This window comes from Amphiura filiformis, chromosome 11 (assembly GCF_039555335.1).
Source record: "Amphiura filiformis chromosome 11, Afil_fr2py, whole genome shotgun sequence".
In the NCBI taxonomy this organism is placed as follows: Eukaryota; Metazoa; Echinodermata; class Ophiuroidea; order Amphilepidida; family Amphiuridae; genus Amphiura; species Amphiura filiformis.
Genome location: NC_092638.1, coordinates 55,904,838 through 55,931,648, shown reverse-complemented (window position 1 = coordinate 55,931,648; position 26,811 = coordinate 55,904,838). Strand labels below are relative to the sequence as shown.

Here is a 26,811-nt window from a genome sequence, read left to right as displayed (position 1 = left end):
TCATGAGCAATGATATTCTTCTCTATGAATCGAGTGTTCGATTTTGGACAACCTTGCAATTATGGACACTATTTATTTATCTTGGATACTAGTAATTATAATTTGTGATGGAATCATTCCGAGGATATATATCGTTGATTCGCAGCAAGGACCTAAATCAGGTATGATTCTACTTTAAGCCGAAGTAAGGTACGAAAATTTTAAATGTGTAAACTTTGTTTTATTTGGTTGGCCTTATTGCAACCCATTTTACCTAGGCCTATTATGTCCCTGAACTTCGGCGGCAAAAAAAACAACAAACAAACTTCGCCGCTTCCTACGCGAAATAAAAGCTCAACTTCCAGTCCCACTCCCGAAATCAACTGGAGCGTCCCTAACATTATAATATTTAATTATCGGATAGGCCTACTGATCGATGTAAGTAAATATTCAAACATGCCAAAATACTATCAGATGAAACATCAGATGTACTAAAGTGAAATAAAAATTATACCGAAAATAGACCTACTGTGGCTTTTATCATTATTAAACATGCCCAAAGCAAACGATTTAAAATAAACAGATACATAGGCCTAAATACATGATACATAATGTGTATTATGTAGCAATGTTGCCCAAAATGTAACAAATTAAACGTTGGTCCCAAGCCACTGAAAACGTATAAAAATATAAAGAACAAAAAAAATGATATAAAAAACACTAAGCGTAGAAAGAAAGGTCCAAATAATTTAAAGTTACGGGCTTACTAAGTTAAGCCTAAATAAGCATTTTCCACCAAAGTGAGGGTAAAAACACATCTTGCATAATAAGTATATACAACTTTTAACCTGCCCGTTTTGATCTTGCCTTACTTTTCACAGATTGCATTGTAAATTTATGTTTAAGGGCTCGGATAGCGACGTTTTCACGTGTAGGCCTATATAATATATTTGAGGGACCTGAGAGCAAATCAGACACATCGAATTGGATTTTGAACACGAGGAATGTCCTTCTGATATCAAATAATTCTGATTTTTATTAAATTCGCGATATATACATTACACATTTTATGGCAAATTATTAAAAATTGTAAATTGTAAAAAAGTAAATTGTATAAATCTAACGATATGCACCTAAAGATTATGAAGTTGGGATGAACAGCTGTCCATCATATGAAAATTTTGACCTTCATTATTACAGATTTTTTTCCTCAAAACACTAAAAATGTAGGTCTTTTTGGACAAAATGTTTATGTTCAATATGAAAGGTCAAAATTTTCAATTCGGCTTTTCATCCCAGCTAGGCCTACATAGGCCTACAGTTTCATTACATATCATTTATTAGATTTATAAAGTTTACTTCGAGGGCTGTTAAATTAAAAAATATGACATTTTAATAATTTGCCATAAAATTTGTATTATATCACGAATTTCACAAAATCAAAATTATTATTATTTTTTTTTTTTTATATCAGAAGGACAATCCTCGTATTCAGCATGTAATTCGATATGTCTCTGATGTGCTCTCATGTCCCATAACAATAATGTGCAAATGTTGCTATCCGCTTCCTTAATTTATTGTATTAATGAAAATCATAGTTTTGTTGTTTTTCGTATCATTGTTTTGCATGAATGAAGTGATGATAACAATACTGCACTTTACGCAAATACATGCTTTTCGAAAGTGCAATTGTTATTAACACTACATTCGTAAATGCCAGTACTTTTCCTGAAAAGTATTTGCTTTTCAGAAAAAGAGAAAGGCATTTACGAATGGCGTGTTATTGTAATCATCGCTCCATTCGTGGAAAATAATGGAGCGGTAAAACAATAGCGCGACGTCATAGGTGTGTATTAATAAGAAGTAAGCACCTTGCGATTGAGAATTACAAGACTACACTGAGTGTTGTACAACTTACAAAAGTATTAAAGAGAGAATGCACGAGAAGTATCACTATTGTCGTGGTCAATATTGTATCGTTGGTGCTTCAGACTAAGTGAAATACAATTTCTATATTTTCTTGCATGTATTTTTAACGTTTAATTCTGTCACGGTTAACAGCTGTTAACTGAAACAATAATAAATGTTGGTATTTATACAGCGCCTTTCACATGCGAACATGTACCAAAGCGCTTTACATTTATTCCGCTGTCGTTAGATATGTCAGCTGCCATACAATGCCCAAGGCATGCTCATACCTTTGGGCGGCGCTCAATGGACAGTATTCATAACAGCTCCCCATTTCACACCTGGGTGGAGAGGAGTAATCGAGATAAAGTGCCTTACTCAAGGGCACAACACGATGGCGTCGCCGTGGCTCGAACCCACAACCTTCAGATTATGAGTCGTAGCCCGTTCCGCTCGGCCACCGTGCTCCCTTATCTTATCCACAATATTGTAAAAAGTTCATGACAACTAGACATGAACAATGAACAATCAAAATGGTCTTGTCCTCACACATGACAACTAGACATGAACAATCAAAATGGTCTTGTCCTCACACATGACAACTAGACATGAACAATCAAAATGGTCTTTTCCTCACACATGACAACTAGGCATGAACAATGAACAATCAAAATGGTCTTTTCCTCACACATGACAACTAGACATGAACAATCAAAATGGTCTTGTCCTCACACATGACAACTAGGCATGAACAATGAACAATCAAAATGGTCTTTTCCTCACACATGACAACTAGACATGAACAATCAAAATGGTCTTGTCCTCACACATGACAACTAGACATGAACAATCAAAATGGTCTTTTCCTCACACATGACAACTAGGCATGAACAATGAACAATCAAAATGGTCTTTTCCTCACACATGACAACTAGACATGAACAATCAAAATGGTCTTGTCCTCACACATGACAACTAGACATGAACAATCAAAATGGTCTTGTCCTCGCACATGACAACTAGGCATGAACAATGAACAATCAAAATGGTCTTGTCCTCACACATGACAACTAGACATGAACAATCAAAATGGTCTTGTCCTCGCACATGACAACTAACATGGTATATTTTAAGTCACCAAGAATGTTTTAGAAATAAAATCCTCTTATTAGAGAGTGGTCAAATACTCTATTTATATCCTTAAACTTTGTTTTTCTGACTCATTTTACTATAGTAGCATCCCTTTGACGTTAACCCCTTTTGTTTTAACAGTTCATACAGGCTGTATCAAAATTGGTAGGCCTACCATCAGTTTCCAGTGATCAGTTATGCCGATAAAATGCGCGGTTTTTTCAATTGTTAATTTGAAACGCATGGATGAATGATGAGAGTGAAGGTTTACAAAAGTCGAAAGGAACAATGCTAGAAAGCAACTTGTTATGATAACGGGGAAAACAGTTAAAATAAAGTCTAGGTTTAAGTTTAAACAGTCTTACCCATTCTAGCCAAATTAAAACCATAATACCCGCACTCTATAAACATTTCCACTTTTCCCTGGGTATTAACAAGTTGCTTTCTACCATTTAAGCAGGCTGAACGCTAGTCAGTCGATGCCTATTATTCAACAAGACCCACTCAGTCACTTAATTAGGCGCTGGAAACGATCGAATTCGGTGTTGAAAAAGCAACATTTTTAGTTACACCTTTTCACGCAATAATTAATTTCTCGGTCAAATGAAAAGCAATAATTTCATTTCTTCGGTAAATGTCAGAAGAAAACTATAATGCTTGGTACTGTATATTTTTTTCAAACTCTGGTGTTAAATTTAGGTGTGAAATTTAGGCTTCTAGTGTAAGTTTTTCTATTTTCACAGGCTTCATTTTGCCCCGCGAGTTTTTTCTGGGCTTAACGTTTATGCTTTTCAAAGTAACATAATTCGCTGAGGAAAGATATTTCCCAACTTTCTAAAGCACATCATAATGGGCTATATGTCATAGTTTTGTCAGAATTTCGGGTTTGATTGCACCATTTTTCAATTCCGACTACCAATTTTGTCAAAATCAACTCGCGAATGTACCCACGGATGGATGATTCTGCAAGCCACAATAGAAATATAGATTATTTCTGCTGGTTATATTAGAAATGCAGCGCTGGTTTTAAATTTTGGGAGTCGCAAGTGGAAAAGGGTGAAATCAAAACGGATATTCTGACAAAACTACAATATATAGACCCACACGATGTGCCTTACAGAGGTGGGAAATATCTTTCTTTAGCGAATTATATTAGTTTGAAACGCTAAAACATGAATTCCGCAAAAAGATCGCGGGCGAAATTAAGGTCTATAAAAATCAAATATCTTACAGTAAAAGACACAATTTCATACCTAATTTTAACACCAGGATTGTTTTTAAATGTATGTCCAAGCACTATGTTTTTAACTGACATTACTGAAGGAAAAGAAGAAAATCAAAAAGATGTATTTCTGAATTATGCTGATTTCAACATGTATCGATCGACTTTTTGCGCAACTATGCATAACAAAAGAAGCTGTGACCGGCGTTCAGAGTGTAAGAGAGCATGGTACATACAGTTGAAAAACAACTTTAAAAGATTCGTGGCAGTATGTTTTCAGATTTTATTAAAACAGTTAAAAACATAATAATAATAATTTATAAAGATGCTGGTTTGAAGCTGTTTGCCAAAGCAAACAACAAAAACACCTAAAACCAGAAAGGCTCAATGCGTCCGATAACATTGAAATTATTATCACCTTCGTTAATTCTTCTCTATTTATGTCAAATAATAATTGTTGATTAAAAACGTCGAGGGACTCATTATCAAATCAAGGCTAAAATCCCCCAAAATGATCAAACCGAGGCAATTCTGGATTCAAGTATTACTTCGCCGTCTGCTGGTTAGGTTAAAATGTTCTACAACCTTTATATTACTCGATATTTAAACTTTTCTGGCAACTTCTGCACCCCTTTGAACATGTTACCATGGTTACGAAAACGTTGATATGTTTGCTGCAAACCTGACAATGTCAAAGTCCGTCAAAGTCTGTAACAAAGCTAAGGTCATTAATATATGTGAACAAATAAACCAAAATGAGTACAATGTCGTGAAAAATAAATTGTCAGATTTTTGCGTCACGATAAAGAAGTTTTAAACGAAAACCAAATTACAGTTGAAAGCAATGGGTACGTAAATAAAGATTAACGCAAAGAGATTAGACCCAAAGAGTACCGACTCAAAAGCCTGGCATCGAACGATAATTGGCGTCTTTACGTTAAGCGCTACTTCCCGTGTAAGCGCGAGCTATTGGCACAACGCATTTATTTACTAGACGCAGAAAGCAATCGAAGTTCACCGGAAGCATGACGAAATAATCAGGAGTACACTATTTTTCCTCCGTGAGCGAGACGTGAGCACAGCGGAGTCGATACTTTTTGGTTCTAAATCTTTGGATTATAATAACATAATAAATTGAATGGTAACTAAACGGCGACATTAACCTCATTTTGCCTAATCAGATCACATATTAATGATGAGCGATAAACCAGCAATCCAACCTTTAATAAAAACAATACCACTTTGTATTCTACCTTGCGTAAGCGAAATGGAGTGGAAAATGATTTGGATATGGTTGTTGGTAATATTTGTCGCCGAAGTTGCGAAGACAGCCGATGGTAAGGCATTGCTTTAATTGTATTTTCGTCGCTTTGTTTCGTCTTATCGGTTGGTTGAGCTAGTACTATCCGGTGCAGAAAATAATGTTATTTGAAAGTTATTATATTTTTTTCGTTTGGTCCCTTTTCCATGGTTGTATATACGTACTACCCAAAGTTCCCCAATCAAAGTAAGGTACCATAAACTAACAAGGCCAGTTTCTCAAGTTTATTTAACAATCAGCGTCAAGAGCATATTTTTTTCGCTAAAACACTAACACCCATGTTATACATTAGGCCTACCAGGTAGAATTGCTCTTAGGCTTAGGGTGACCTTGAGGCTACTAGCCCGCTCTGGAAACTGAAGTCTTTACTCAAGCCGGATTTCAAATTAGTCAAATCAAGTATTCGCGAGGTACCTATGCATTGAACTATAGATGTCAAAGAAAATAATGCTGATCACTCGCACCTGTATGATTAGTATCTTTGAAAAGAGGTATTGTATTCAATCTATTATTGCAGACATACACATTATTTATTATTGTAGCATTAATCAGTAGACATTTGTAATGTTTTTTTAAAAAGATTATTTCCCAGTAAGTCCCAGTGTATTTTCACGATTGACCCTATCATATAAAATTAGCGCTCGATGCACTGGTCACCATAAAAAGCAAACCATAATGTAGTTCCTGTTCTTTCACAGATTATTGTCCATATGGCTGGACACCATGGGAAAACGCATGCATAGATATGAGAAGCGAACCTATGATCAGCTCTGATAAGGCGAAACAAATCTGTCAACAAAATGATGCATCACTGATAGTCGTCGAAAATGATGAACAGAATGAGTTTCTAGCGGAAAAGTTTGGTCTTGGGCATATGCAATATGTAACATTGGGATGCAAGGATGCTGAACCGAATGGGCATTGGCATTGTTGGGGAAAAGAGCCATCGTCGTGGTACTGGTTTAATGCAACATCTAACCTTGGATATTGGAGTAAGTAGGTGTTCCTTAGGCGTAGATTTCTTTATGACATTAGTTGGATGGTGTTGGAAAATTCCTTGAAGTATAGTGAATCCAGTACCTTCTGCCGACAGAATAAGTGGGCATACAAATTCGAGGTGGCGAAAATGTTGCCATATTGAAGCGGAGGAGGGGGGGAAAAAGAAGAATAATAAGAAGGAGTAGGAGAAGAAGAAGAAGAAGATGGAGAAGGAGAAGAAGAAGAAATGAAAAAGAAAGAAGAAAATGTTGCCATATTGAAGCGGAGGAGGAGGAGGAGTAGGAGGAGGAGAAACAGAAGAAGAATAAGAAGGAGTAGGAGAAGAAGAAGAAAAAGAGGAGGAAGAAGAAGAAATGAAGAAGAACACGAGGAAAAAGAAGATGAAAAGAAGAAGAGGACAAAGAGAAATGATAATTGGTAGACGAAGAAGACGTTTAACGTTTTGATTCTCATTCCTCCAGATTGGACAGATAAAGAGCCAAGTAATGGAGATCAACCAGGCTGTCTCCTTCTCAGTGATACCAGTGAATGGCTGGATGACGATTGCACTAATAACCACGATTTGATCGTTGCCTGCATAAAAGGAAATGTTTCAGAACCAGGTAATACGTGCGTTATCGATATGTCTTATTGTGATCGCCGTATACTGATGGCTCAACTATGAACCGTCCTTGCCCGCATCCCATTGCATTACTAACAACAGAGGGCGACGCATCGCGACGTTACCCATTTTGTTTGCATTGCAAAACTGTATTTGTCGTCGCTCTTCGCGCTTGAAATTGCACAAAATATTCTATTGAGATGTTGATGCGTCTAATGCATGGGATACAAATTTGAAAATGCTCCAATTTTCTTTATTATTTTTCTGATTTCAAGGATTTTAAAATTTATAGTTTGTGCGATCTACGATCTATCGTTAGCATTGGTTAGAGAGTTATTCTACAAAAACTGGAATGGGTTAAACGACACATTATGGTTGTACAGGGGTAAAAGTTTCACTTTACTCCGATTTTGACAAAAATTGTGAAAAATTGGTTTATGTAGCTGAAAGGAATCGTCAAAAAATAGTTTTGCCTATCTGCTGTGTTAACCGTCTGAGATAGAGGTTAAAAATGTCAAACTTGCATTTGCAGATGATCTTATTAATACCCTCATTGATTGGTTCAAAATTGGACACAATATTCATTTTGGCCAATCGGCAGGTAGTTCTCATGGGTTAACTGATTCGGAGAAAGAAACGTACACTGCAATAAAGATTAATGACAAAACGTTTCATGTTTAGTTCACTAAATGTGATGCGATCAAGCCAAATCAGTCGGAACTCGGAAATATTGATTTTGAAATATAGCCAAACAAAGACAAATTTTCCCTTTGTTTCCTATTGTTTTGGAAACTCTCTAATTGCTTATATCTTTGGAACTGGTTGTTCAATTTCAATGGGGTTTTCTGCGAAATCCAGCTTTATAAATACTTTTTACAACCCAATAGGAAACTGAAAATTTATTACTGCCGAGTTCCGACTGATTTTGCTTGATCGCATCACAAATGTGGTGTTTTTCTTTATCAAATGAATATGTTAAAGTTTATGCTAAATTGCAATGTTGATGATGCTTTAAAAATCGATAATTTAAAATTCAAAAATCAATCTAATTCAAATTAAATGGATATGCTGTCCACAATTACCTCAAGTGTTTGATATAGTCTTTAATTCTGTAAACGTTTACTTTCACAGTAATTTTTGTTTCCTCCATTGGCCAACAACTAGCGATCAGTTTCACCTGACACCACGTCACAAACATTTAAACAATACAAAAATCAATAATAACATCCCAGCAAACACAAAACGTTTTTAACAGGTTATATTTTGGATTTTTGGTTTTGGTAAAAATGTTTTTAACAACATTAAATGTCGGGTTATATAAAGAAAATGTTTCAAAATGTTTTGTATGAAAACACACTACAACAATATTTTCAAAATATTATTGTAACATATTTTTTGCAAACATTTTCTCCAAATATTTTGTCAACACTTAGCATTATGTTATAATATTTGCACTAAGCTATCAAAAACGTTTTTGAGTGTTAAAAAAACGAATTATACCCTTTATATAACTTAATTTTTTCTGGAACCTTTTCATTCCATTCTTTTGCGAATGATGTCGAAAATGGTTTGTGTTTGCTGGGACCTTACGTATTGCTTACAATTGTCGCAGACCTGTATGGTTTCCTTGATTTTGAAAATCGACACTCACTTTGGCTTTAGGTCTATACTATGCCATAGTCGACTTTTTGATTAATAAAAATATGTTATTAATCATGATGAACGCATTCAGTTGAACTCGAAATTATATTAATGTTTCTTGCATCAACATCGGGATCAAAATACTAGTAAATGATTATAAAAAGTTTATATAATTAGTGACAGTAAAAGTAAAGTATACGTAGGTTTATATTATTGAATGCAATCTTTATGGCATAGTTATAATGGTCACTCACTTCAATACTGAACAATTCTGATTTTAGGATTACCAGTTTATTGATCGCGAAAGCCTGATTAAAAAATCAACTATGTACTTTGGATTTTGAGCAGGACTTTGATCGAGGACTTTGTCCCTAACACACACTGTCAATCATACTTGTTTATCAATTCAATTTATTAACTGCAAGCACAAAGCATGATTCATGAACAGCTGTGTATATATCTTTTGTGCTCCATGTAATGAAGCTACAGTGATAGTTAAAGGATGGCTCCGGCAATCACAACATTATGCCTTATATGTTAGAAAAATAATTATCAAGCACGAATCACATGGTTTTATTTTAAAGAAACTCATATTGACCATAAAAATGAATAAAACAGCCGGCTCTCAACACGCGATATTCAAAATTCCCGTGCCGAAATTATCCAATGACGTCATGGTTATTTGTGCTCAATTGTTGTCAGCCTTTATTGTAGTACTGGGACGTCAGTGCACTCGACAATCTCGGCGCCCGGGAATTTTGAATATCGCGTGTTGAGAGACATGTTAATTCGTTTGTATGGTCAATATGATTCGTGCTTTATAATTAATTTTCTAACATTATAAGGCATAATGTTGTGATTGCCGGAGATATCCTTTAATTCATTTCAATTTGATATCTTCTATCCTATCTAGTAAAATGTCCAATGTCATGGGAGCCAGTGGACAACAAGTGCTTGTATTTCATAGACCATGTGGAAGGTGAGCCGGGAAACGGTGCAGAGATGTGCAGTAGTCTAGGCGGTTCACTAGTCATCATAGACAATGAAGAACAGAATATGTTCCTTACAGAGAAACTACAGTCGTCTACGGGTAAGGGTTCCTTGTAACTATAAACATACAAACAAACAAACAGCCTTACTAACTCTACTAGTATTACGCCAACCACGTCATACATTAACCCCAGCGGTACCTCAAACAGTGGCGTGGATTTCTTTTTGACATTGGGGGGATGGAGTTTGAAAAAATTCTTGAAGTATAGTGAATCCAGCACCTTTTGGCGAAAGAATAAGTGTATGGTAAAAATGCGAACAATTTTGCTATATTGAAACTAAGGTGATCAAATATGTGATGCGATCAAGAAAAATCAGTCGGAACTCGGAAATATTAAATTTTCAGTTTCTTATACTAGGATTGTAAAAAGCATTTACAAAGCTGTATTTTGCAGAAAACCCCATTGAAATAGAACAACCAGTTCCAAAGATATGAGCAATGAAAGAGTTTCCAAAACAAAGAAAACGAAAGGAAATATTTCTTTTCTTTGGCTATATCTCAAAATCAATATTTCCGAGTTCCGACTGATTTTGCTTGATCGCATCACATATGGTGCAAAAGTAGAATAAATTCATACTGCAGTTACTGTCCGTTTTCCTATACACAATACACAGTGCTCTTACCATTGACGCGTGACCTCTACAAATAGCGTACGTTAGAGGTATGGGGATTTGCCTAGTTAACGTCGCTGTGTGAAAAATAACCGGCCAATATTAAAAGTACTCTTCTAAAATTCTAGAAAATATAGTTTTGTAACACGTCCTAAATTTTTAGCTAATTTAGATGTTTGGAAATATTCGTACTTTGGTGTTTTAGTGTATGTTATAGGTAATAGTACATTGCCTAGTTAACGTCGCTGTGTGAAAAATAACCGGCCAATATTAAAAGTACTCTTCTAGAATAAATTCATACTGCAGTTACTGTCCGTTTTCCTATACACAATACACAGTGCTCTTACCATTGACGCGTGACCTCTACAAATAGCGTACGTTAGAGGTATGGGGATTTGCCTAGTTAACGTCGCTGTGTGAAAAATAACCGGCCAATATTAAAAGTACTCTTCTAAAATTCTAGAAAATATAGTTTTGTAACATGTCCTAAATTTTTAGCTAATTTAGATGTTTGGAAATATGCGTACTTTGGTGTTTTAGGAAGGATATGTAAACGACAGATAACACCAAAAAATATGAAGAAATTATTTCCAAACCGCGTTAAGTCAACAATCATTATGTTGCTCATTTTCAAGAATGCTGGTTAACAAAACGCAGACCATTGTTTCCTTGCGTTTCCTTTATAATCGGTTACCCAACTGAAGCTATAATACCAGCTCATTGCGATACCGCACATATAAAACAAACACATGTGAACAACCAGAGAAGATCTGATTTAATCAGTTGAGCTGTTTTCAATGAGTGTTATCTTGGTTTAATAGCTTTTAATGGGGTTTAAGTCCTGCAAAGTTCGTGGTGAATTCTACTGTAGACATGACTGCATCATGTCGCTCGAAACGCGAAAAGAACTTTGGGGCTAAAATGGTCAAATATGAGGTTAATTTGGTCACGAACCCACATACAGGCCTCAACATGTGGGGGGTGATTGTATGGGGGGGACTTATCCCTTTATCCCTCGGGATCTACGCCTATGACCTCAAACACTATTAAAACCTAATACTAAACCGACCTCTGCAATAAATCTCAACGATGCCAGTAGCATCGTAATCATGCATTGCATAGAGACAAGAACTTGTTATATTCATAGGCGTAGATCCCGGGGGGGATGGGGATTTATCCCCCAGGGGGGGATGGTCCATACAATCATCCCCACCCCAATGTTGACGCCTGATAATGGGTTTCTGACCAAATTAACCTCATATTTGCCCATTTTAGCCCCAAAAGTGCAAATTTTCGCGCGCTTCGCGAGCATTTAATCTACTTTTACACCGTATTTCATCAGTTTAGCTTCAATATAGCAAAAATTTTCGCGCGCTTCGCGGGCATTTATATCATAAACTAATTCTGTCGCCAAAGGGTGCTGGATTGACTATACTTCAAGATTTTTCCAACTTCATCCCCCCAATGTCAAAAAGAAAATCAACTTCAAGAGGGAGGGTCAGGCGATGTCAATATTATTTTTCAGTGATTTTTCACACTGTTGCTAGTGTTATATACATTCTAGTCTATAATCATAGTCTATAATAATTTTTTTCATCCAAATATAGGATATGCTATACTTTTAGGATGTTCAGATCGGCATGAGGATGGGCATTGGATTTGTGATCAAGGATTAGGGAATCGGAGTCCATATTTGGTGTATTGGAAAAACGATTCTGACGCTGGCTACTGGAGTAAGTGCTGATTAGATGATGTTTAAAATTTAATACGAAAATATCATTCAGGTATCTGTCTACTGTGCGGTATCAGTTCCGTAACAACAACACCCCATATCCTAACTGCGGTTCCGTTAGACGCCCAAGGACTTGGCTCAGCCGAATCAGGTTAGCTCGATCTTCCTGTCGACCATCTAATCTTGCTACTAATAAAATCAATTCATTGACTTTTGTTAATTGTGGTATGAATCTTTGCCTGTATTGGCCGATAACAAATTTACCACTAATTCAGATTAATTGATATTCATCATTGATAACAAGCGTCGATGGTGCATCGACGCGACGGTTGATCCAAACATCAAATGTGCCTTTGATGCCTTAGAGCATAGTTATTAGTTATACGTTATTTATTTCATTATATGATTTTACTTTGCCACCAAGATTGGGATGAAGATGAGCCCGTCTTCAATGATGACGAAAATAACTTTGTTTATCTAACATCGAATGGAACATGGAGGAGCGCCGCATATGAAGAAGTGGATAAGTTGTTAACTTGCGAAACTACACCGACTACTAGTACGTGAGCAATAGTACATGTTTTATTTCACAATTCATCCATTTCTGTATAAACCGTCTTCAAGGCAAACATGGATTGTCACTGGTAAAAAATCCGTAAGCCTATGTTGACAGAATAAAACAATACAAAAGCTTGATCGCTACTCGCGCTCAGCGAATCGCTTAAAGCGCTTTACGTATAAGACAGGGACGGGTTATAGTAATCTGTTATTTGTCTCTTTGTCGAATTGATAACGAAGTACTTTATTATAATAATGTACCAAGAAATCTTTTTCTATTATCAATATTAAATCTATATTAAATAAAGGAAGCATTGGTTTGGTGTCATTATTCTACGTCAAAAATGTCAAGAAAGGTGACAGGTGAAGATTGATCAAAATGGGCTATTGTATGTAAAATACATGCACTCTAGGCAAAACATGAGCTTAATCTTCTACACAACACAGGGAGTGTGAAATTCAAATGGGGTTACCCGAATGTTTGACTCCATTTGAAATATGAACCTGTGTGGGAGATTACGATCAATTTCATACGGGATGTATGGATTTCAACTAGAATAGCACATTCACATAAAAACCATTCTTGCCTAAAACCTGTTACATTTCTATCACAGTATGTAGTTAAAGCTCGTTTACTTCATCTGAATTTTGAATAAATAGCCCTGTCAGAATTAGGTATTGCGTCTATTTTGGTCCTATAGCGCTATCGGTTAACCGATATGTATCGATGGCAATTTCTATCGTACCCTGAACAGTTGAATAGTGCTATTATTTTCATAATGAAATAACCAACAATAGCACTATGCACACATTTGTTATTACCATGATTACGCTAAATACAATTTGGTGGATCTCCAGGAAAAGGTGGGTAATGGTGAAGTAGTAAACTTGCTTTCATTGAGTTAATACACAGATTATTTTGCTCTGAGCTTGCTGTCTTCTGTTCTCCTTGTTGATTTGGTAAGTTTAGCAGTTCTGTCGTGTCTGTGGGCCTTAGAACTGGTAATTCTTGGCTATCGAACTTTACCAACTTCTAATCCCTACATTTGCTGTTTTGCTCCCCCCCCCCCCTGCGTACTGTATAGTCTGTTACTTGTTTCCCCACGTCTAGTTGGTGTACCTTGCACTTTTTCTTTCCATGCATCTCCAGGATATATTAGAAAGAGCCATCGGTAGCTATCTGGGGCCGGGCTGATACGCGATAATGACCAAACAAAACGCATTGCCTTGTAATTAACGATGTTTACTTTGTAAAGACAGTTTGACACGTACTCATCTTTTATAGCAGTCAAGTAAGCTTCTGGTGCGTGAGAGTACGGGTTCGAACCCAGGAGTGCCCGTTACTTTCCTATCATGCAAAATTGAGTGAATTACAAATTCTTCTTGACAGAGGAACATACCCACCAAAAATTCGGGGGATTGGTGCCACGGTGATCAGCAACAATCTGTATAGCAGAAAGCTTGACATAGCGCATAAATCACCAAGGTTTTCAAAGGCTACGGCCACACATGCTAAATACATTCGGGAAACAAATGACGAATTGAATATTAAAACTTCAGAGTCATAGTCCTTTAGGAGAATCTATAGGTCCGTGTAATAATGAACCGTGGTGAGTAATTATAGAAAACTTCAGTATGACCGCCCAAAATTTTACTATTATTATTTGAACCAACTGTTCCATGTCTCACGTTGTATTTCATACAGTAAAATGCCCAAACGGATATATGCCATGGGAAGATAAATGTCTACACTTGAGCACATTTGAAGGAACACACATTCAAACAAAGGAAAAGTGCCAGGAGTATGGATCAGATCTTGTGGTTCTTGAGTCAGAGGGTCAGAACTTATTTATGGAATTAGAGGTAAGCAGACGAACTGAATGTGTGAATCGAACATAATAGGAACATTCGTTGTGGAATTGCATGCTGCAATTATATAGGCATTATACCGTGAAGCGGCAATAGCTTAAGCCAGGAGCTCAAGTTTGTTGTACAATCTGGTGTCGAATACCGTCTTTACATTCAAATGTACAGAAAGACAACCCTTCGTACTGAAGGTCACTTCCGGACTTTCTGTCTACAAAATAGAGTCTAAATAAGCTAACTGCTAACCTTAACCATAACCCTAGTTCTGACTTTAAATGTCCTAAATTCTAACTATAACTCTTAATGAGCCGTCGTACAAACGGGCTGTTAAAGCAGATAAAAAGTATTATTTTATTCGGAACTTAAGTCTCAACAAACATGATAAATATCGGAACAAATTACTGTTAGTCTCCGACATTGGAAATATTCGCTTATTTCAAATGATAGCTAACCATGCGAGAATATGGGGTACAAGCAGGGAGCGGTAAAAGGAAGGGCGGCAGATGAAGAAGGGGCGCCAAAAATAATTATTAAAACATGTCAAAATTGTTTAAAATTTGTGATTTTTTCAAACCATGGAAAAAAAAGTTGGGTCAGCATTTTCGGGCTGTTGAAGGGGGTGGTTAAATTCACATTTTCTCCAGCCCCCCCCCCACCCCCTGGTAGGAGCGGTCTGGGTACGCCACTGGCAATGGTAAAAGGATAAACAAAACATAACAATATTTGTTTTTCAGTTACGTAATCGTGGCTTGATGGGCATGTATGTAGAATGCAGTGACAGTAAAAGTGAGGGAACATGGACATGTGACGGTTATGATCCAGGCGCGTGGTATTGGGTAAATGAAACACACAACGCCGGATACTGGAGTAAGCAAATATTTACACCTTTCAATGTAAAATCCAAGTTGGGGGTTCTCCCAAGTTAAGGTATACGGGGAGGTGCAATGGTTTTGGGTTACCGTTTAAGCGGTTTTGGTACATGTTTATCGATGGGTTGGTTTTTCAGTAGAGACTTTAGGCGCATTTCGACAAAAGTGCCCCTTAAGCGCACCCAATTAGGGCAAATTTGGGTGCTTTTGGTATACTGATGGGTGGCAAAAACAACAAAAGGTAGGTATAGAAAAAGTCAGCATCCCATTCAGTATCAGAGGCATACCGTGACCTACCGTCCGACCATGGGCAAGGGGGAAGTTGCCCCAGGCTCCAAATATCGGGACAAATTGACCCGGTTTTATGACACAATTGTCCTAATCTCGGCCCATTTCAGCGTCAAGTTTAAATTGTACATTTTCCGCGCATGTCCCGGTAAAGCCAGGTCAGCGGGACGATTTGGACATTAGGCCCTGGCTCGGTGGCTCTGTGTGGCCACTGAAAAAGAGTTTGGAAACGCCTGATTACCATGGTTACACAGAGCAGATAGCGTAGCGTACGTTTATCTGATGTCTCATAAAGGGGCCCATTTTTTGCAAAAAATTAAGAAAAAAAGTCTAGGGTCGGGCCTATTTTTAAAGTCGGTCGGGTTACGCCAATCAAACAATTTTTTTAGGCCTAATCTCCACATAATGGCGAATAGTAGACTATAAACCGCCATATATAACCGAAGCGCCAATCGCCATACGTTTTTCGGCTAGGGCGATTGGAGTGACCTTGATATTGGACCTAATGAATCTCAGTCATAATGAATCTTGATTTTATTTGGTTTTATTTAATATTTTTTACCTATAGATTGGCACCCGAATCACCCAAACAGTAATGATTGTATGTTCATTGATGACGCCGGACTAATGAGAGCGGGTCCATGTGACAGTATCCACACTGTTATGATAGCTTGTACTACTAAGCCAGTAAATGGTATGTATTATAATACCGAATTAAATATGATTGAAAGCCAAACTGGAGTCAGGTTGACTCTAAAGCTGAATCAACATACCTTAGGAATGGGAGAACATACATTCCATGGTGTCAACAGCCAAACTATTCCAGAGTCTGACTGTCTTGAAGAGTCATAAATTAAACTCCTTCTACGACTCTGAATATAGAGTCAATTGACTCCACGGGTAGAGTCAACTGACTCTCTAAGTGACAGTCAGGTGACTCATTTTGAGAGTCAGTGCTAGTTTACTCCACTTTGAGAGTCACTTGACTCCATTCTGGCTATCAGCGAGACTAGTTTGCGTCTGACATCACAGCAACGGCGCGGCGTGATTGGTTGCTGACCTGCGCAGTACGACATTTTTGGTCTGGTTGCCAGAACGTTAAAAGCAAACTAGTCTTTTTCGGTCTTCAATTATAATATCGTCGTGATTTATGTATAATGCAAAATAACAGATTAATAAATGTTTTACGTGCTCCAAGACGAAGACCAAAATAAGTTCCCATTTCAGGATAACTGCGCACTTTACAGCGCAATTCAGCACACAATAGCTTCACTGTAATTGGTTTCCCATCATTAGGTGCTTTTCTCAAGTGTTACCTTTGCAGTGATTCACCCTGTCCAGTGATCCTCCTGTTTCAGTGAACCAAAACCATGATTTTTAATTTTTTTAAATAAATTTTGCTTTATTGCGCGTTAAATTATAAACACGGAATCTGGCTCTGTTACTTTAATATTAGGTATGTCACAGTGGCTGCACAATAATTCTGCTACACTGTGCATGCAAGCATAACAGTGAATTGAAAAGGGCGCGCTTCAAATTTGGCCAATTTTAGAAAACATCCATGTCGATAAATGAATTTCTTCATATGCTTCATTTATTCAAATTGTTTAAATTTTTAATATATGGTGTGTGAAGCCTTTCCGAGGCTAACATCGGGTCCTTAAATAAAAATATTGATTTGTTTAAGAGCTACTGCCTGTTTTTATGGATTTTTGAAGATCGCTCATAAATCAGTAAATATAGGCCTATTGAAGTAAAGGAACTACCACCATTTAGCTGAAATACTAATCTTTCTTAGCATGTAAATTAATTCCGTCGACAACGAATGAAACACTTCCCTAAAACTAGTTGAAGCAAAACATTAATCAATGATATTTTTAGGGAGTAATTTTCCAAACCACAATAGCTCTAAGCCATTGTGTGTGTCCAAGGCCATACTATTTTTGTATACGCGGTACAGTAAAAATGGCTTTTGCTTTTACCGATTATCCTCCCATGTTAATCCAGATGACAAAATGTTAATTTAAAGTCTCATTGCAACTGAATTTTAATTTTTACTTTTCGGACTTGGCTTTGAGTAATGGTGACACATACCATGTTTACAGTAAAAATGAAAATTATATTCCAGACACCGTCAAAATGTCAAACTTTTTATTTTTTGTATTGTTTTTAAATAATTAACTGCAGTTCATTTATTCAACCTCATAACAGGATCATACTTAAAAATTTATGATGAATGAACAGACGTTCATTAAATATTGAAAAAAACTAAAATTACTCATGCCTAATTTGCATAATAATATCATAAATACATAATTAGCTGTAATTACCTAATTTGCATAATTAATTACTTTTTGTGTATTTTTTGTTATCAATTGAAAGAACTTTGTATACATATGTGTGCAAAAAAACCGCACCTTTATATCATGTACGGTTTTCTATTGGCATCAATTTTGCATATTAATTAGCTGAACTTAGTCATTTTTTGAGATTTAATTTGTCTGCAGATTGGCCGAAATTGCTAAAATAGTATATTTGGTGAATTTATTATAATTATTCAATGATAGATTTTTAATTTTGTTTTCTGTAACGAAGTCAGGAAAGATATGCATTTAACATGTGATATTTAAATTAACGCTGCTTTTTCAAGCAAGCGTCCAAATATACCTTCAAAATCTTAATGTGCCAATTTTGTCATTACAGCCATTTGTGGCAGGATTTCATTCCATCTACGAGCATCTTTAAATTGACACTACGTCACAATGCATTGACCGATTTCAATTCTGTTTTTTGATTTTTGATGCTTTAATAAAGCTCAATAATGTAGGAACATTAAACAACATGTTTCTGCTGCGATTATTTTTGAGGTGATATGCCTATTAATATGCTTCCAGAGTCGCTCTAGCAAAATTACTCTCTTTTTTCTAGTGACACCTACAACGCCACCAACAACATCGCAACCTCCGACGACAGGTAGATAAAATTACTCGTATTTTTGTTGTGGTCATAATATGCAATAAATAGAAAGAAAGAAAGAAAGAAGGTAAAACGGAAATATAGGAAAGGACAGATTCAGATTACTTTAATATGCTTCCAGAGTCGCACTAGCAAAATAACTTTTTTTTTTCTAATTCCAGTGGTACCTACAACACCACCAACAACATTGCAGCCTCCGACGACAGGTAGACAAAATTACTGACGTATTTAAAAAAAAATAAAACTCCAAATAAATCAACATTGACGAATTTCAACGGTACGGTTGATATGACGGTGGGATTAGAAACTTTGCGTCAACGTCAAATCGATAGTACGCCCTGATATCGACCCATAGTGTCCACGGCAAATTCACCGTGACCTTTCCAGCCATAAACCCGCTTAGTGAAGATTAAACCGAGATATGCAGTACTAAACCATTATAGTAATCGATTGTCCAATGCAAATTTATTGTGATAATATTAATCCAGTGAGCGATCGAATTGTCCGCTACGGTCGACTAATCCAATCGATAATGACGCTATTGATATGTACGGGCGGAGCTCCACTGACCGAGTTTTGGGGTATTTTTCAATGGTTTGCTATCATTTACTCATCAAGGCGGTCCTCGTTATTATAAGGACTATGCTAATGATTTAAAGATTGACATGTAGAGAATAAACCATACTTGATTGACAGAAAATACTAAATTTTTACCTATTACGGTTTCGTGACGCCCTTCTTCCAAATGCGACCAAGCCAGGGCGGCCCGGTGAAGCAAAATGTGCATTGGAATAACACGGGAGTTTGAATATAGATGGTAGGATTTCATTCTCATACAAATGTATGGTCCCCCGTTATTAAAGCTTGTACCGGGTTGAAAATTCAGATATTTTGAAAAGAATAAGTAATTGAAACATAGAGCAAGTACTAAAGTGCTTTTATACTTCTTATTATATGACGCTAACTAGTTCATATCCTATATCTACAACACAGCGCTACCAGTAGGGGTCAATTGCCTATTGTGAGTGCCCCTGTGCATACATGTAGGCAACAATAACTGCATGATGCAAATTTCAACCTAATTTCGACCATTATTTCAATTGATATCCGCTTCACGGTGAATTATGATCGAAACATAAGTGAAATTGGCTGAAAATATGTTAAAATTTGCCAATTTCATTCTGCATTGCAGGTGGAGGTATACAGCCACCGCAAGCAGTCCTTAGCACAGGAGCAATAGTTGGAATCGCCATAGCAAGTCTTGTCTTATTACTGATTGTAGTCTTACTGATATACGCCTGGAGAAATCCCAATTCAACAAGCAGAAAATACCTCTCACAGGTTGGTGTCACATGACTAGTCTTTCTGATATACGCCTGGAGAAATCCCAATTCAATAAGCAGAAAATACCTTTCACAGGTTGGTGTCACGTGGTGTCTTTCTGATATGCGCCTGGGGAAATCCCAATTCAATAAGCAGAAAATACCTTTCACAGATTGGTGTCACGTGGTGTCTTTCTGATATGCGCCTGGAGAAATCCCAATTCAATAAGCAGAAAATACCTTTCACAGATTGGTGTCACGTGGTGTCTTACTGATATGCGCCTGGGGAAATCCCAATTCAATAAGCAGAAAATACCTTTCACAGATTGGTGTCACGTGGTGTCTTTCTGATATGCGCCTGGAGAAATCCCAATTCAATAAGCAGAAAATACCTTTCACAGATTGGTGTCACGTGGTGTCTTACTGATATGCGCCTGGGGAAATCCCAATTCAATAAGCAGAAAATACCTCTCACAGGTTGCTGTCACGTGGTGTCTTTCTTATGCACGCCTGGAGAAATCCCAATTCAATAAGCAGAAAATACCTCTCACAGATTGGTGTCACGTGGTGTCTTTCTTATACACGCCTGGAGAAATCCCAATTCAATAAGCAGAAAATACCTCTCACAGATTGGTGTCACGTGGTGTCTTTCTTATGCACGCCTGGAGAAATCCCAATTCAATAAGCAGAAAATACCTCTCACAGATTGGTGTCACGTGGTGTCTTTCTTATACACGCCTGGAGAAATCCCAATTCAACAAGCAGAAAATACCTCTCACAGGTTGGTGTCACGTGGTGTCTTTCTTATACACGCCTGGAGAAATCCCAATTCAATAAGCAGAAAATACCTTTCACAGATTGGTGTCACGTGACTAGTCTTTCTGATATGCGCCTGGAGAAATCCCAATTCAATAAGCAGAAAATACCTCTCACAGGTTGGTGTCACGTGGTGTCTTTCTTATACACGCCTGGAGAAATCCCAATTCAATAAGCAGAAAATACCTCTCACAGGCTGCTGTCACGTGGTGTCTTTCTGATACACGCCTGGAGAAATCCAATTCAACAAGCAGAAAATACCTCTCACAGGTTGGTGTCACGTGGTGTCTTTCTTATACACGCCTGGAGAAATCCCAATTCAATAAGCAGAAAATACCTCTCACAGGTTGGTGTCACGTGGTGTCTTTCTGATATACGCCTGGAGAAATCCCAATTCAATAAGCAGAAAATACCTCTCACAGGTTGGTGTCACGTGGTGTCTTTCTGATATACGCCTGGAGAAATCCCAATTCAATAAGCAGAAAATACCTCTCACAGGTTGGTGTCACGTGGTGTCTTTCTGATATACGCCTGGAGAAATCCCAATTCAATAAGCAGAAAATACCTCTCACAGGTTGGTGTCACGTGGTGTCTTTCTTATACACGCCTGGAGAAATCCCAATTCAATAAGCAGAAAATACCTCTCACAGGTTGGTGTCACGTGGTGTCTTTCTGATATACGCCTGGAGAAATCCAATTCAATAAGCAGAAAATACCTCTCACAGGTTGGTGTCACGTGGTGTCTTTCTGATATACGCCTGGAGAAATCCCAATTCAATAAGCAGAAAATACCTCTCACAGGTTGGTGTCACGTGACTAGACTTTCTGATATACGCCTGGAGAAATCCCAATTCAATAAGCAGAAAATACCTCTCACAGGTTGGTGTCACGTGACTAGTCTTTCTGATATACGCCTGGAGAAATCCCAATTCAATAAGCAGAAAATACCTCTCACAGGTTGGTGTCACGTGACTAGTCTTTCTGATATACGCCTGGAGAAATCCCAATTCAATAAGCAGAAAATACCTCTCACAGGTTGGTGTCACGTGACTAGTCTTTCTGATATACGCCTGGAGAAATCCCAATTCAATAAGCAGAAAATACCTCTCACAGGTTGGTGTCACGTGACTAGTCTTTCTGATATACGCCTGGAGAAATCCCAATTCAATAAGCAGAAAATACCTCTCACAGGTTGGTGTCACGTGACTAGTCTTTCTGATATACGCCTGGAGAAATCCCAATTCAATAAGCAGAAAATACCTCTCACAGGTTGGTGTCACGTGACTAGTCTTTCTGATATACGCCTGGAGAAATCCCAATTCAACAAGCAGAAAATACCTCTCACAGGTTGGTGTCACGTGACTAGTCTTTCTGATATACGCCTGGAGAAATCCCAATTCAATAAGCAGAAAATACCTCTCACAGGTTGGTGTCACGTGACTAGTCTTTCTGATATACGCCTGGAGAAATCCAATTCAATAAGCAGAAAATACCTCTCACAGGTTTGTGTCACGTGACTAGTCTTTCTGATATACGCCTGGAGAAATCCCAATTCAATAAGCAGAAAATACCTTTCACAGATTGGTGTCACGTGGTGTCTTTCTTATACACGCCTGGAGAAATCCCAATTCAATAAGCAGAAAATACCTCTCACAGGTTGGTGTCACGTGGTGTCTTTCTGATATACGCCTGGAGAAATCCAATTCAATAAGCAGAAAATACCTCTCACAGGTTGGTGTCACGTGGTGTCTTTCTGATATACGCCTGGAGAAATCCCAATTCAATAAGCAGAAAATACCTCTCACAGATTGGTGTCACGTGACTAGTCTTTCTGATATACGCCTGGAGAAATCCCAATTCAACAAGCAGAAAATACCTCTCACAGGTTGGTGTCACGGGACTAGTCTTTCTGATATACGCCTGGAGAAATACAAATTCAACAAGCAGAAAATACCTCTCACAGGATGGTGTCACGTGACTAGTCTTTCTGATATACGCCTGGAGAAATCCCAATTCAAAAAGCAGAAAATACCTTTCACAGATTGGTGTCACGTGACTAGTCTTTCTGATATACGCCTGGAGAAATCCCAATTCAACAAGCAGAAAATACCTCTCACAGGTTGGTGTCACGTGACTAGTCTTTCTGATATACGCTTGGAGAAATCCCAATTCAATAAGCAGAAAATACCTCTCACAGGTTGCTGTCACGTGCCCACAAAATGACACAATTTTGGTGAGTTCCTAGAATATGTATTATGTATCGATCAATTTTAGTGACAGGGTGACCCCGGAGGGTGACTGGGAAAATTCTGGGGTTGGTGTCACGTGACTAGTCTTTCTGATATACGCCTGGAGAAATCCCAATTCAATAAGCAGAAAATACCTTTCACAGATTGGTGTCACGTGACTAGTCTTTCTGATATACGCCTGGAGAAATCCCAATTCAACAAGCAGAAAATACCTCTCACAGGTTGGTGTCACGTGACTAGTCTTTCTGATATACGCCTGGAGAAATCCCAATTCAACAAGCAGAAAATACCTCTCACAGGTTGGTGTCACGTGACTAGTCTTTCTGATATACGCCTGGAGAAATCCCAATTCAACAAGCAGAAAATACCTCTCACAGGTTGGTGTCACGTGACTAGTCTTTCTTATACACGCCTGGAGAAATCCCAATTCAATAAGCAGAAAATACCTCTCACAGGTTGGTGTCACGTGGTGTCTTTCTTATACACGCCTGGAGAAATCCCAATTCAATAAGCAGAAAATACCTCTCACAGGTTGGTATCACGTGGTGTCTTTCTGATATGCGCCTGGAGAAATCCCAATTCAATAAGCAGAAAATACCTCTCACAGGTTGGTGTCACGTGGTGTCTTTCTTATACACGCCTGGAGAAATCCCAATTCAATAAGCAGAAAATACCTCTCACAGGTTGGTATCACGTGGTGTCTTTCTTATACACGCCTGGAGAAATCCCAATTCAATAAGCAGAAAATACCTCTCACAGGTTGGTGTCACGTGGTGTCTTTCTTATACAAGCCTGGAGAAATCCCAATTCAATAAGCAGAAAATACCTTTCACAGATTGGTGTCACGTGGTGTCTTTCTGATATGCGCCTGGAGAAATCCCAATTCAATAAGCAGAAAATACCTTTCACAGATTGGTGTCACGTGGTGTCTTTCTGATATGCGCCTGGAGAAATCCCAATTCAATAAGCAGAAAATACCTTTCACAGATTGGTGTCACGTGACTAGTCTTTCTGATATACACCTGGAGAAATCCCAATTCAATAAGCAGAAAATATCTCTCACAGGTTGGTGTCACGTGGTGTCTTTCTGATATACGCCTGGAGAAATCCCAATTCAATACGCAGAAAATACCTCTCACAGGTTGGTGTCACGTGGTGTCTTTCTGATATACGCCTGGAGAAATCCAATTCAATAAGCAGAAAATACCTCTCACAGGTTGGTGTCACGTGACTAGTCTTTCTGATATACGCCTGGAGAAATCCCAATTCAACAAGCAGAAAATACCTCTCACAGGTTGGTGTCACGTGACTAGTCTTTCTGATATGCGCCTGGAGAAATCCCAATTCAATAAGCAGAAAATACCTCTCACAGGTTGGTGTCACGTGGTGTCTTTCTTATACACGCCTGGAGAAATCCAATTCAATAAGCAGAAAATATCTCTCACAGGTTGGTGTCACGTGGTGTCTTACTGATATACGCCTGGAGAAATCCCAATTCAACAAGCAGAAAATACCTCTCACAGGTTGGTGTCACGTGACTAGTCTTTCTGATATACGCCTGGAGAAATCCCAATTCAATAAGCAGAAAATACCTCTCACAGGTTGGTGTCACGTGGTGTCTTTCTTATACACGCCTGGAGAAATCCAATTCAATAAGCAGAAAATATCTCTCACAGGTTGGTGTCACGTGGTGTCTTACTGATATACGCCTGGAGAAATCCCAATTCAACAAGCAGAAAATACCTCTCACAGGTTGGTGTCACGTGACTAGTCTTTCTGATATGCGCCTGGAGAAATCCCAATTCAATAAGCAGAAAATACCTCTCACAGGTTGGTGTCACGTGGTGTCTTTCTTATACACGCCTGGAGAAATCCAATTCAATAAGCAGAAAATATCTCTCACAGGTTGGTGTCACGTGGTGTCTTACTGATATACGCCTGGAGAAATCCCAATTCAACAAGCAGAAAATACCTCTCACAGGTTGGTGTCACGTGACTAGTCTTTCTGATATACGCCTGGAGAAATCCCAATTCAATAAGCAGAAAATACCTCTCACAGGTTGGTGTCACGTGGTGTCTTTCTTATACACGCCTGGAGAAATCCAATTCAATAAGCAGAAAATATCTCTCACAGGTTGGTGTCACGTGGTGTCTTACTGATATACGCCTGGAGAAATCCCAATTCAACAAGCAGAAAATACCTCTCACAGGTTGGTGTCACGTGACTAGTCTTTCTGATATACGCCTGGAGAAATCCCAATTCAATAAGCAGAAAATACCTCTCACAGGTTTGTGTCACGTGACTAGTCTTTCTGATATACGCCTGGAGAAATCCCAATTCAATAAGCAGAAAATATCTCTCACAGGTTGGTGTCACGTGGTGTCTTACTGATATACGCCTGGAGAAATCCCAATTCAATAAGCAGAAAATATCTCTCACAGGTTGGTGTCACGTGGTGTCTTTCTGATATACGCCTGGAGAAATCCCAATTCAATAAGCAGAAAATACCTCTCACAGGTTGGTGTCACGTGGTGCCTTTCTTATACACGCCTGGAGAAATCCCAATTCAATAAGCAGAAAATATCTCTCACAGGTTGGTGTCACGTGGTGCCTTTCTTATACACCCCTGGAGAAATCCCAATTCAATAAGCAGAAAATATCTCTCACAGGTTGGTGTCACGTGGTGTCTTTCTGATATGCGTCTGGGGAAATCCCAATTCAACAAGCAGAAAATACCTCTCACAGATTGGTGTCACGTGGTGTCTTTCTTATACACGCCTGGAGAAATCCCAATTCAATAAGCAGAAAATACCTCTCACAGGTTGGTGTCACGTGACTAGTCTTTCTGATATACGCCTGTAGAAATCCCAATCCAATAAGCAGAAAATACCTCTCACAGGTTGGTGTCACGTGACTAGTCTTTCTGATATGCGCCTGGAGAAATCCCAATTCAATAAGCAGAAAATATCTCTCACAGGTTGGTGTCACGTGGTGTCTTTCTGATATGCGCCTGGAGAAATCCCAATTCAATAAGCAGAAAATACCTCTCACAGGTTGGTGTCACGTGGTGTCTTTCTGATATACGCCTGGAGAAATCCCAATTCAACAAGCAGAAAATACCTATCACAGATTGGTGTCACGTGACTAGTCTTTCTGATATACGCCTGGAGAAATCCCAATTCAATAAGCAGAAAATACCTCTCACAGGTTGGTGTCACGTGACTAGTCTTTCTGATATACACCTGGAGAAATCCCAATTCAATAAGCAGAAAATACCTCTCACAGGTTGGTGTCACGTGACTAGTCTTTCTGATATACGCCTGGAGAAATCCCAATTCAATAAGCAGAAAATACCTCTCACAGGTTGGTGTCACGTGGTGTCTTTCTGATATACGCCTGGAGAAATCCCAATTCAATAAGCAGAAAATACCTTTCACAGATTGGTGTCACGTGACTAGTCTTTCTGATATACACCTGGAGAAATCCCAATTCAATAAGCAGAAAATACCTCTCACAGGTTGGTATCACGTGGTGTCTTTCTGATATACGCCTGGAGAAATCCCAATTCAATATGCAGAAAATACCTCTCACAGGCTGCTGTCACGTGGTGTCTTTCTTATACACGCCTGGAGAAATCCCAATTCAATAAGCAGAAAATACCTCTCACAGG

General features: G+C 38.1%; 1 protein-coding gene across 1 annotated transcript; it reads left to right on the top strand.

Annotated features, from left to right (window-relative positions):
* Window positions 1-5,507: 5,507 nt before the first annotated feature.
* Window positions 5,508-16,405, top strand: LOC140163783 (secretory phospholipase A2 receptor-like). Its single transcript, XM_072187098.1, has 9 exons — window positions 5,508-5,577; window positions 6,260-6,553; window positions 7,022-7,162; window positions 9,716-9,892; window positions 12,072-12,197; window positions 12,621-12,755; window positions 14,460-14,617; window positions 15,355-15,456; window positions 16,346-16,405. The coding sequence occupies exons 1-9, from the start codon at window positions 5,508-5,510 to the stop codon at window positions 16,403-16,405; spliced, it is 1,263 nt and encodes a 420-aa protein (XP_072043199.1).
* Window positions 16,406-26,811: the final 10,406 nt, after the last annotated feature.